At 48.1% G+C, this 12,185-nt stretch overlaps 4 protein-coding genes across 4 annotated transcripts; 1 reads left to right on the top strand and 3 right to left on the bottom strand.

Annotated features, from left to right (window-relative positions):
* Positions 1 to 1,072: 1,072 nt before the first annotated feature.
* On the bottom strand, positions 1,073 to 2,329 carry GGS22DRAFT_165770 (S-adenosyl-L-methionine-dependent methyltransferase). Its single transcript, XM_047961747.1, has 3 exons — positions 2,095 to 2,329; positions 1,491 to 2,028; positions 1,073 to 1,414 (listed from the first exon to the last, which is right to left on the bottom strand). The coding sequence occupies exons 1-3, from the start codon at positions 2,216 to 2,218 to the stop codon at positions 1,246 to 1,248; spliced, it is 831 nt and encodes a 276-aa protein (XP_047817508.1). The 5' UTR covers positions 2,219 to 2,329; the 3' UTR covers positions 1,073 to 1,245.
* A 1,020-nt stretch (positions 2,330 to 3,349) lies between these two features.
* Positions 3,350 to 4,643, top strand: GGS22DRAFT_189646 (uncharacterized protein; the record flags this gene model as incomplete). The annotated part of the gene is made up of 4 exons (XM_047964879.1): positions 3,350 to 3,587; positions 3,643 to 3,950; positions 4,034 to 4,249; positions 4,308 to 4,643. The coding sequence occupies 4 exons, from the start codon at positions 3,350 to 3,352 to the stop codon at positions 4,641 to 4,643; spliced, it is 1,098 nt and encodes a 365-aa protein (XP_047817509.1).
* Positions 4,644 to 4,983: 340 nt separating this feature from the next.
* GGS22DRAFT_165772 (uncharacterized protein) lies at positions 4,984 to 7,981 on the bottom strand. The gene is made up of 6 exons (XM_047961748.1): positions 7,565 to 7,981; positions 7,404 to 7,478; positions 6,704 to 7,288; positions 6,363 to 6,551; positions 6,014 to 6,297; positions 4,984 to 5,957 (listed from the first exon to the last, which is right to left on the bottom strand). The coding sequence occupies exons 1-6, from the start codon at positions 7,690 to 7,692 to the stop codon at positions 5,143 to 5,145; spliced, it is 2,076 nt and encodes a 691-aa protein (XP_047817510.1). The 5' UTR covers positions 7,693 to 7,981; the 3' UTR covers positions 4,984 to 5,142.
* Positions 7,982 to 10,304, bottom strand: GGS22DRAFT_165776 (uncharacterized protein). The gene has a single exon (XM_047961749.1). The coding sequence runs from the start codon at positions 9,578 to 9,580 to the stop codon at positions 8,621 to 8,623; it is 960 nt and encodes a 319-aa protein (XP_047817511.1). The 5' UTR covers positions 9,581 to 10,304; the 3' UTR covers positions 7,982 to 8,620.
* Positions 10,305 to 12,185: the final 1,881 nt, after the last annotated feature.

The raw sequence follows: 12,185 nt of genomic DNA on the forward strand, positions 1-12,185 counted from the left end.
CGATCTGGCTCCTTTTGGAAAGTCCATCATCGATTCGAATGAGCGTAAAAGATATGACACATCTATTAGGGTCCGTGCTAAGATTCTTTCTGATTAACCTGTTCTGATACCTTTTGGGAACGACAGTAAGGTCTACAATAATTCCTTCTGTGGCGTAGATATGCCAGGTAAATGGTTCGGGCTTTTTTAAAGGGATCCCAACGCGACTTACATACCACCCACATGCAATTGGACCAGAAACAGGGGATCTGGTGACTTCTAGCGAACCATTGCGTGGCGAGAAAGGATAGGATTCGAAAGCAAACCAAACTTTTGAGAACTTTAATAGAAGGCTGCTAGGTAAAGAGAAGTTTCATCAAGCATTTATCGTAAGGAACGTTCCGAGCTTGCATATAATGGCAAAATTTATTAGTGTCGAGAGGAAAATGACGAACAAGATGAGCAAGATGTAGGTAAGCAGTAACCGACCCCGGGATTCCATGTGCTTGGGCTGAGACCCCGGACTCGGCGCCCGGTCCATCCTTCCGTGATCGACAAGTCTAACCTCGATAGGAACTCCGATGCAGTATACCGCTTTTCTTACACAGGTACCTAGATACTAGGTATGTATGGCAATCAGGACCACGGGCGCCGTTGGTACCTAGCACCGGTAGCCGAGATGATAGTTGAGACGTACGTAGTCGTGCCCTACGAACGGGTCAATAAGGAGCCAGCACGGTTGCACGGTTGTTCAGTTTACTCGGTATACCTAGTCGTTACATATATTAAACCATGTAATAGGCAAAGGAACCCGACTTTGTCAGAGGGGGAATATTGTTGCTTGAGCCCTACATGAATTTCTCCTCCTTTGAGTACCTAGTAACCAGTGATATCTTACAGTCAATACCTATGTATCCTATCTACCGTGTAGATACCCGGTAGGTAGGTACCTATCTTATATGGAAACGCCTACCGTGCCCCAATAATAGCATATGTAGCAGTACCTAACACGGAATCCAGGTAATACGGCGTAAAACACACATCTTTAGCTTACGCCTACCTCTAGCTTACGCAATATTTCATCATTTATCCAGATCGTTGATCATTGTTGAAGAATTCCTACCATGGCTCTATCAAAATCCGACCAGGTACAGACCCTGTGAGGGCCAAATGCACGTAGAATCCTACCCGGCAGTTGATCAAGCTACCTTGCTACATACCTACTTAATACCCTGTTGCATCACACATTCTAGACCAGCTTCCATTCTAATCCTTCTGAGCTACAAAGCGGAGCCGAATGTAATTGACAGTAAATGCCCCATCGTGCTGACGTCTCCCAACTCCCTCCAATATTTCGACCACTTCCTTTACTGCAGCTTCGCGCTCGTCATCGGAAGGCAGAAGTGCGAGAAAGTCCGCGCCAAAAAGGCGAACCCTGCGTAGTTCCTAGTCAGCTGGTGCAAGATTTGCTTTTTCGTGGCGCGGAGATAAGAAAAAAAAGAAATTCTCACCATCCTTCGATCCCGCCTCCTTGGTGATCCGTAAGCACCGTCTGCCGAAGTTCTATTTCGCCTTTAATCCACCGAAATCCTTGTCCCTCTACCAAAGCCTTCATAGCCTCGAGGCTTGGGAACCACCATGGAGATGCGTTTCTTGCTACATCGACCGGGATTCCCCGATGAACTAAGGATCCAATAATAGCTGCATGGACCTCTGCAACGTTGCCGAGGCCACCCGACTCGCTGACAAAAAGACCGCCGGGCTTGAGGGCATCATAGCAGCCCTTGATAGCATTTGCTCGAGTAGCCTCGTCACGGAGAATCCAGTGCAGAGCAGCGTTGGAAAAGACCTTGCTGAAAGAAGCCTGGCATAAGCTTGCATCCTTGTCAAGGTATCGACAGTCCACAACACGAGCATCGATATCTGGGAATGTCTTGTTGAATGACTCGATCATATTGGGCGAGCCATCAACTCCGACAATCCGTGTCACATGTGGCGCAAGCCTGGCGGTCAGAACTCCTTCCCCGCAGCCTACGTCGAGAATTTCATCTGCAAGTCAAGGTAAGGAAGTCAGTTGGGGTTTGATGCCGCGGTCCCTGGATCCTAGAAGCCTACCTTGCGGCTGAGGGTCCAACCATCCTACAACCTTGCTCGTTAAAGCAGCCACAAAGGGAGCAACTGTTGTTCTGTAGGCGTCAGCCGACCATATGTCTTTCTTGTCCGAAGATTCAGAGGCCATTTTGCTGATAATGTAATGGATGATCCGAGTAAAAGCAGGTAGATATAACTAAGTAGAGGTAACTTGTTGGATCTGGTACGAGGGTCCCTCGCTTTAATAAGGAGATTTAAGAGCCGAAGACTTATCTCCATTATGCTGCGCAGGGATTGTTACACTGACCCAGATACTTATCTTAATAGAACCGTTCCGAAGATCGCAAAGAAGCTTATTTGTTTCAAATTACGTAAAGGGGATGTCATTTGCATCCCCCCTTTTCTAAGCCTCTGTCTGTTTATCTGTTATGAATGCCTACCTACCTAGTAGCGATCAACTCCTCAATATCGATCATCACAGCTATTGCGCCAATCTCGTCTCCCTTAACGTAATTTATTCACCGAATTCCACCAAAAGGGTCTACACTTAGTCGCACTTTTCTTTGATTGGCTATACAAACATATCAACCCGACGACAGTACCAATCGGATGATGAGTAGCTAACGGCGTATTGCCTCGACATGACCTGCAGCGTCTGCGTCTAGTTCATGCCTAAAAGGTTTCCACGCGTCCTCAATTCAGATCCGTGCCACGTTAAAATATCCCTTCCAGTTGACTGACAGCATGTAACTAGCCGAGTGACACCAGGGGGCTTAATATGCGGACATTAAATGTCACCCGTCCTTCCTGATTAGACAAATGAGTGGATTCCGGAATTCCTGAGCGAGAATCTAACATCTGGTTAGAAAATGTGTTTGTGTAGGAAGACAGGTGAGCAACAGGCCTACGTTGATGACTCTTTGACCTTATCACGGCTCAGCACGTTTCTATAATCCTGTGATGCAGAATCCTTGAAGCTCTCACCAAGCGCCCCATATTTCCATTCCTGTGATTGAGGAATTTCGGTAGACGTTTAGTAAGAGGATACAGTAAATACTACTTATGAATACGAGATACTCATGTGTATATAACGTGTTAGTATAGCCATGTTGTAGAGCCTTCAGAAACACACGACAGAGACACCTGCTCACCGAAAGGCTTCTTAGAAGTTTTGGGTTTACCTTTGAGACAACCGCTTGCTAGCTACCTCCTATATCTAAAGTCCCCAACAGACAATATTTTTATAAATTTAATTAACATTATCTATGATCTACGAATCATGAATCAAGTTATATACGACACGTTCTTTGCTTCAGGGCCAGTATGGATTCTCCTGTTGGCTCCTTTTTTTCTAGCTCTGGGGTATGCCGTGACAGCCCTCACAAGATCCGAGCCTAAGCAACCAATTGAAAAACAACGCTTAGAACAAGAAATCGAGCCTTTGAGAGATTTTGATTTCCGCAAGGTAGCCCCTATTAAATACCAACCATACAAAACACAGGGCCATGTCACAATGGGTAAGAAAGATACCACACACCATTTACTAGCCCTAAAAGTTAACCAATGTACAAGGAATCCAAAAGCGCACTCGTTCGGAGTGGATTCGAATGGATCGTGGCTACTTAAATCGAATTAATGAGCGTTTGCCGCTGATTCGAGACAAGCCGGAGTTCACCATTGGCGCCGGCGAGAAGGTTAACCCTGCGATTGAGGAGCTATATGAAGAAATCATGATTAAATACTTACCTGCTAGATTCCCAACCATGTTCAAAGCTCGCGGAAAGACGGTCAAGAACCTGGCAACTGGCTCAACTTACCCGCTTACAACTGTAGGGTTGACTCATGCCCAAATGCTAGCATACATGGGAGAAAACGTCGAGGTAAGTATTCAGATCTCCCTGTCTGAAACTTAGGGGAATATGGTGACCTGGTAGTTGCTAATCACTCGATACTCGATTATTAGGAAGACTTTTACTTCATGTGTCCCGACCAGGATGGACTATATCGCCTGCAAGGCTATATCGCTTGTTTTCCTGGAGGCTTTTTGAGTCCAGCCCGAGTTGGTGAATCCGTAAAGGAAATTCACAAACCAGTTCCGGGTTACGAAAGGAAGCTTGGGCTTAGCGTGGACCGTTACTTCGGTCGGATGATACCCGGAGACTTTATTGGACGTATGAATGTAAGGAAATCCTCCGTACTCTTTAGATTCCATTTTCGGCTCACTAACCGGATCAAAGTGGTCGTTACAAGTCGATGGAGCCGACTTGTTCCGCACCGATGGAAACAACTACTACCCCGGAACTGAGCAGGTAGTCGAAGAATACAAAGAGGATCCATCCCTTGACGAATGTTTCTTGCGCGTGGAACACCAAACACTCACGAAGCTGCCACGTACCAGCGCAGTTATATTCACGGTGAGGTCTTACATGACCCCACTTCATCAAGTGAAGGCCGAGGGAGATGGAAAGGCGCTGGCAGCAGCCATTGAATCCATGCCTGAAGGGCTTGGCTATTACAAGATGCGCCAATACTGGGGCAAAAAAGTACTTCCGTGGCTGATGGAAGATATTTAGTCTGATATTTGAAGAGGGTTAAAACCTAATCTTCGCTACCAATTCAAGGAATATTATGGCAGTGAGGGGGTTATATATCAATTAGGTACATATATACGGGTGCTGGACAATGAACAGCATTGGAACTTATAGAACTTATTGATCCAAGTGTGCCCTTTTTGACTACTAGCACTCCTTTTAAGCTAGGTACTACCTAGGTAGGTAGGTATGTAAAGCCTTCTGAGGGTAGATGATGTGGGAAGGAGTTCTAGTTGTTCAGGAGAAAAGTGGATCGATTTAGAATAATGACCCACTAAAAAGGGGTAGCCCCTATTCACCATACTAGGGAACACAGAATATGCTCAGGTAAATACCTAGGTAGGTACAAATATCTACCTGCTGTCTTGCCCTCTATTGAATTACCAATTTATAGTATATTTACAGTTTAAGCGGTTTAAGCGGCGAAAGGGATAGGTACCTTATTATACCCAATAGACATTACAGAGTGACCACCAACCTCTCAACCCTGCATGTCTCCCACACCCATAATATCAACATACTCACCTGTATCCCCTAGACCAGTCAAATCAACACCCTGCTCTAAACCCACACCAGCCTCATCGGTGGCCCATCCCATAGTCATCGTCGCCCATAAATCATGGAACACAGTCGACTTCCCAAGACCTTCAACGGGCCCCACCCCAGCCGCCAGGTTCGCCGCCGCCGCCGAGCCCCCGTCAAGCGACGACGCCGTGTACGATGAGGCAGCGAAGTCCATGTTGCCTTGGTGGCCCTCCCACAGGGGTATATACTGATCCAGGCTCCCGTCGAACATGGGACACTGTCGCGCCCTGCGGCTCTCCTCTGCCGCCTCCAGGTTCGCGCTCTTCCTCTCGAACTTGGCTTTGAGGGATCCTAGGACGACTTTGAACGCGGTTACCACGTCGACTTTCTTAGATTTACTATCGGGGGTGTCGTTTTCGCTGTCGTTGTCGGTAATAGATAGGTTCGCTAGGACAGCGCCGAAATCCAGTACTTTCCGGCCTTGGATGTAATCGTAGTCGGGACATGAAGGGACCGGGAAGGAGAGCCGGTATGCGAGGATGATGGTTAGGATGAGGCGTCCGATGTCGACGGTGCAGAAATATCTCATTTGCTCGGCGGAAAGACTCATGATGTATTCGAGGAAAGCCCGCGTCGTGTATGTGGAAGCTTGTAGTCTAGGGGCGTCAATCAAGGGAGTCTTAGGGTCATTCGGGCGTGGGTGGAATGTCTGCATCAGCGGCGCTGCTAGGATATAGGTATCGGTTGTGAGTGATGACATCAAAATACTCGCTATTTTGCATTTTTGTTAGCGATTGGTGGGAAATATTGTTAAGGAGGGATCCCACGTATAGTCGAGATATGGCCAGGGATCCTGCTCTGGAAATCTCGTAGCTGTGTCTCGAGACCAATGCGGATGAACGTGCGCTGGTTCTCATTCTCTTCGGAGATACTGGGCTTCTTATAACTTCGATTCAATTCTTCGAATTCGATTAGAATGTGTTGCAGACGGACAATCCAGATAAGGACATGATCCTGTTGTAGGCCGCTATGTTGCTCAAGTAATTCGCAGCACTTAGCCATCCACGGAGTATATTTTAAACTGTAGGGCTTCGACCATGTCCAAGAGGCTCTGCGTCGACGTTAGAATTAGATAAAGTGTGAGGTTTAGGTGAAGTTAAGAATAACATCACTAACAATGACGCGTGATAAAAACACGATAGATATATCCGAATGCTCTGAAGTGTCATTTCTCTTCGCTCGGGCGATTGTACAGCAAGATTTATATCTTTCTCCTCATCTAACTCCATGTCGTGAACTATGTCAACGGCCATGCGTAGATATTGAACCGCCTGTCTGTTCTTTGGACGTAAATGAAAAGGATACCTGTTTCGTAGGATTCGCTTATTAGGATGCCCACTTCAATATTGTTGAGGGCTAGACACAATAACGAGACAGCCGAACCGCCTTCGCTCATACGGCAGGTAGCCATCATTCATATCAAAGCGGACATAAGTAACAATATTTGATTAACTCACCAAGAACAGTAAATAATAAGTCCCTGCAGTAACTCAACAGACCTTTCGCCTCCAGCAACGAATTTCAAAGCCAGAATCTTACGAAACTCATCATCATAGAGACTATGGCCTTGTAAGCTAGTGGAACAACTCGTCACGGCGAGGATAGCTAGGAGTACGAATGGCATATCGCGGGCCATAGATCGAACGTCGGCATCTTGGGGTAGCACGATACAAGGGCAGTGCGGCAGCATAAACCGAAATGATTCGAGCAGTTTAGCCGCCGAGTCGAGGTTGAATTGCGGCTTCATGGCCAGACTAGTCACCGGCCTGGAGTTCGTCGACGCAGTGCTCCCCGTCGTCAATGACGGGGTTCGCATCGACATGTCATTGAAGCTGAAGGTCTGTCCGGCCGACGGTGACATTGCCGTCGAATCATCTTCTAACTCGTCATCGTCACTAGACGGCACGAGGTCATCGATGAAGCGCTCGTGCTTCTCTCTTAGATCGTCGAAGTTATCGCGCAGGTCATCATCCGCCGGCATGGTGAAGTCGATGCTGAAGGTCTTGCTGGGACCAGGCGGAGGGGGAAGCGCCTCTGCGTCTCTATCATATAACTGTTCTTAAGCGGACATGATCTAGAAACCGAGTAGGAACGGAACCGTTCAAAGAAAACTTCCATTCTGACATATGTAGAAAAAAATAGGTACATGGTACTTACGGCCGCGTTGAGAATTTGGGTCGCCGAGTCCTTGGTCCGGTTCGAAACACGCATTCCCGCTTGAACTCGGAGCAGCTGTACCCCGGAAGGTCACATGTCTTAGCCTTTAGCTAGCACCTATGAAGACGAGGGCCAATGAACTAATAATGATGGCACCATACCGCTTGCATATCCCTGGTTGCGGGCTAGATTGGCACTTAACCTTGGAGATCCGACACGCCTCACAGGCGTAGTTCATCTTGCTTGGCTTCGGCGGAGCCCGCGCTTGGGCATTATTTGATGGTTCCATTAAACTCTGGTTGAGGATGTTGATAGTGACACAATTGGATACGGGATTAATGGTAGATAGGTAGACTAGATCCTATGTATACAGTTGAAAGATAAGAATAAAGTTGAGGTCGTCTTTAGGGTGAGATGAAGGAACACTATCGAATCAGTTAGTAATCAAGATCTTGATAGGATTAATTATTAGTAGTAAGCTGAGCATCCAAATAGAAGCCTGCATTAGACGATAGACTATAATTCAAGATGGATGGCTCATGATGAGAGAGGTGGTAAGCATCAGCATTTTTTCGTTGTCGGAAGGAAGGAGAATCCGACGGCAAGCAAAGTCCGGATGTGGTCGGCGTTAAATTTTAGTGGCGGACCCCACCCGGGGTTGCATATTCCAGAACGGGACGTCGCGGATCGGTCCTGATAGGATGCACCTGCTTCGACGACCTCAGTTTAGCTCCCGTCGACCAGATCCTTAGCGTCTGCCGCTAAATCCATCCCCCCTATTCTAGAACCAACATTGACGAATAACCGGTGAGTAACTGGCGAATGACCAAAGTTAAATCCTTCACCCACCTCACCGTCGCTCTTGGTGTGTAGATACATACCTAGACCGATATCACAAAAAACCAGTAGAAACATCTCAGGTAGGTGGAGGCATTATATTCCGAGGTATAACTTACATCAGCTCGTCGCGAGACGAGTCTCCCAAAGGTGTGCGTACACACGGTGTCTATCTTACCCAAGGCCCATCGCGCGCGGCCTCGTCGGCTAGGTACATACATACAATTGTATACTTACACACAAACAAACGCACACCTACCTCATCGCACATACATCTACCTCACCTTCCATTCTTTTTTCTTTCTTTCTTTTGTTTCCTTCATAAGGTGTATCATAATATATCATAAAGCCCCTCGTATTGCGAGAGGTCATCGTTAAGGCTATAATGCCGCCGAACCCGTCACCGCGATATATACCCCGACGGCGATTCCCGCGACGATCATCATCAAGGCCGCGCCCGCGGCCCCTATGGCTGTCATCATGATCTTCCTTTTCCTCCGCTTAGGAGCCGTCTGCCAATTCGTCGGCCCTTCCAAATTTATGCAACAGCGCCTTTTCTTTTTCCTATCACTCTCCGCCGCCGGGCTGCGGGGAGGCGTGCCGAGAGGATCTGTTGGATTGTATACCAGCGGTGTTGTCGAATCCACGCGTGAATTCGGTATGCTGCTGGTATTGCTGAATCGTTCTGGTGTGCACATCCCCGGCGAGTACGGGGGCGGGAGTGAAGATGGTGGAGGTGAAAGCGGTGCATCTGGATCTACTGCCGATTCACGGAATCCTCTGGAGTCGACGGTGTAAGAACGTTGTCGCGTCCGAGGCGGTGTCATGGGTGCTTCCAATGGATGTGACGGGATGAGCTCGGGTCCTTCTATGGCTGGGCCCTTGATTTTGGCGCCTGCGGGTACCTGGATACTCTCAAGACCGTTTGTGGCAGCGATGAGGCTGGCCAACTTCATTTGAGTGGGGGTTGGCGGTAGAGGCGTTGTAGGAGGCGGTGATGGAGGAGAAAACCACGAGTTCACGGATTTTTGAGACCGCGATGTTCGCGGCGGTGAATCTAAGCATGAAGAGTGCGCGGTTGTGGGCGGTGTGGCACCGGGCGGTAGCGGAAAGAGTGACGGAGAAAGCGAGACGACACTGCATCTGGACGACGCTGTGATCTCCGAGCAGGGTGAGACACCGTCTCCACTAAGATACTGGAAGTCGACGGTAAGGGCATGAGGTCCGGCGAGAAAACTATTTGACGCGCCGTTGGTGCGGTTCTGACACGGCACGGTCAATCTCGGGAGCGCGGACAGTTCGAGGCTCTTCATCTTCCCCTTCGTCGCCTCGCCCGACATCTTGGCGGCGGATAACGCGTAACTCTCTGATCGGCTCTCCAGAGTCACTCGATGAGTGTAAATTCGTTGATTCGAATTACAATATATAATATTAGGTGTATAGGTTTGTATAAATCTCGTTGAGTCGAGATGTCTATATGTCGGATTCGTAAGGAGGGTTAGGGTTTCGGTTATCAAGCTGTTGTGTAGCAGGTGTGTGTGTATATATACGACGTTCTAGACGATCGACTTTTTTTCGTAACTTCGGATCCAGATGAAAGGAAGGACAGATCCAAACGGGCGTAAAACTCAATTCAAAGGAAGGACGATATGACCATATTCATCATTATATCATCATCATAAACATAATCATTCAAAAGAAGTGACGTAACGGTTGAGCGCGGGTGAGGGCAGGATTATTATCATAATCTTTCTTTCTTGTGTTCTTTCCTCTTTTGCTCAGAACCGCTCAGCTGTAAAAGGGTGCCATGTTGCCGGGAAGAAGGGCTTTAGATATAAAAGTCGATGAGATTTCTGAGTCCTGACAGATCGACCCGAGCGACCGCCTCGCTTCATGCAAGGCACAGGGGAAAGCGGATCGTAGGGGAAAAAAGAAAGAGAGCGCCGAAAGAAAAAGACGGCGAAAGGAACGGTGAGGTATCTTCGCACGGAATCCCTCCATCCTTCCCAGCTTTTTTTCCTTAGCCTTTTTTTCTCTAACGGTTCTCACATCATCAATACTACGCACGGCACAGTATAAAAAAAAGAAAAAAAAAAGTAAAAGAACCTAACCTTAATAAAAAAGCCAATGCGGTCATCAATAGGCAAAGGACCCGCGTAGAGAGTTACCATGTAGCCCCGGCAGTTGGACACTAGATCCCTTCAGCTTAGGCTGCCCAGCGCACGCGGTCCATACGTCTCTACCCCTGCTGCCAGCCCAGACCCTAGCAGCTTGGGTCGAGAGATCATTCAATCACAAATCGTAAAAGCCCCCAGAGTTCCGGTCCGACAGGCATTACACCGCATCTCCTCAGCCCTCCAGGCCTTTTCATTTTTCGACCTCTTCAAGCCTGCAAGTTTCTTCAGACCGAAACACGCCACCCGATTGGACCTCGTAAGCCTCGTAAGCAGCCCTGACTGCCCTGGAACAGGCCCTGGGAAAGAAATTCTTTAGTCCTTGTAGTCCCCCAACCCCAATGGATCATATGGATAGGATATTGACAGATTGGTAACCTGGAACTGGTTTTTTTTTCCGCTCAGTGCTCATGAACTACCGTGCATTTGTATCGCAGCCGCTGCCTGCCTACATGCAGTACTGCATGTATTGTATCGAGACTCACATATCCGTATGTCTAGGACATTACATTCCATATGGGTCATATGGATCATATGGATACCTTTCATGTACTAGCACAGGCCTCGCATCAGTGGGAATGGATATCTACAGCAAGTTTTTCCAGCACCTCTCCAGCATGTCTCTAGCATTATCCCCAGCGAAAAATATGCTGTACGCGCGCCTATCGTACCGCCCGTACCGCCTAACTTTGGCTCTCGTACCTTACAGGCACAAAACCCACCAGCCTGCCAGCCTGCCTATGGACTCCCCTCGATACCTAACGCAACCCACCGCACGGTTCAACTAACCACCCAGCCATTCCCGCAGGATCTCCCCGTTCCGGTGCGTCGTGCGCGTGTGTGGGCGCGTGTGTGCTCAGCACTGTCCGTACCTGCGTCTAACCCTCTTATTTTTCTCCCTCCCCCTTCTCCTCCTCCTCGAAACCCTTCCCACGTCCCCATCGTACATCCCTCCCACCTTATCTGTACCACGAGCAAATTAACATCCAGTTACATAAGTACCTAGGACCGCCTGCCCCCAATCATATCAGCCCAGCCCCAGCCCCGACCCAACCTCCACGAATCGCCATCGTGATCACGGATCACAGAGGGTTCCAGGGCTGTACCATGTACCTAAACGTGCATGCCGCATCTCGCTCGCGAAAGCAAGATACGAAAGCAGAGAAGAAAAAAAAAGATATGTATCCATAAAGACACATAAGCATGTAAGCCTACATATGTAGGTTATACATATGCCCATCTATCATACATAAAGCCACACACCAGGAAAACGTGATATTGTGCAACCAACTGCGTCATCGATGTCGAATGGGGAGGGGAACGCGACGGGAAGAGACGGCCAAATTCCGTGAGGCTTTCCAATATTTCCGTCTTTGGATTCTGTTTCGACCTTTCAGCGCAGCCGCATCCAATACCCTGAAGTCCTAGGCCAATATTTCAGACCAACCTTCCCACCCACTCGGAAGACTCTTTTTTTATTTTTATTAATTCACTGAATTGTATAATACATACATAGGTACATACACAATGCAGAGATTTCTGCACAATTGCCAAGTATTATTAAATCGTGCACATACCAGATTCTCTCTCGTATCTGATCACCCTGAAGTGGCGGAGCCTTTGGTCCACAATGGGCTTTACACGGCGGATCTGACTAAATAAGTCTACGCTATGAGCTTTATCGCGCTACATGCCTGTTATCCATGGATACCTACATAAATATGCACTGTGCTACTGCACTTGCCATGCTGCCGAATACCTTAATAGGTAC

Source organism: Annulohypoxylon maeteangense (genome assembly GCF_022496945.1).
Source record: "Annulohypoxylon maeteangense strain CBS 123835 unplaced genomic scaffold GGS22scaffold_11, whole genome shotgun sequence".
Lineage (NCBI taxonomy): Eukaryota > Fungi > Ascomycota > Sordariomycetes > Xylariales > Hypoxylaceae > Annulohypoxylon > Annulohypoxylon maeteangense.

Coding starts and splice junctions, on each gene's coding strand:
- GGS22DRAFT_165770 (XM_047961747.1), bottom strand. CDS start 2,218: ATGGCCTCTGAATCTTCGGACAAGAAAGACATATGGTCGGCTGACGCC. Junction 2,029..2,094: donor GTTGGACCCTCAGCCGCAAG/GTAGGCTTCTAG, acceptor CTTGACTTGCAG/ATGAAATTCTCGACGTAGGC. Junction 1,415..1,490: donor GGAGGCGGGATCGAAGGATG/GTGAGAATTTCT, acceptor GGAACTACGCAG/GGTTCGCCTTTTTGGCGCGG.
- GGS22DRAFT_165772 (XM_047961748.1), bottom strand. CDS start 7,692: ATGGAACCATCAAATAATGCCCAAGCGCGGGCTCCGCCGAAGCCAAGC. Junction 6,298..6,362: donor TGTTTTTATCACGCGTCATT/GTTAGTGATGTT, acceptor ACGTCGACGCAG/AGCCTCTTGGACATGGTCGA. Junction 5,958..6,013: donor TGGCCATATCTCGACTATAC/GTGGGATCCCTC, acceptor AATGCAAAATAG/CGAGTATTTTGATGTCATCA.
- GGS22DRAFT_165776 (XM_047961749.1), bottom strand. CDS start 9,580: ATGTCGGGCGAGGCGACGAAGGGGAAGATGAAGAGCCTCGAACTGTCC.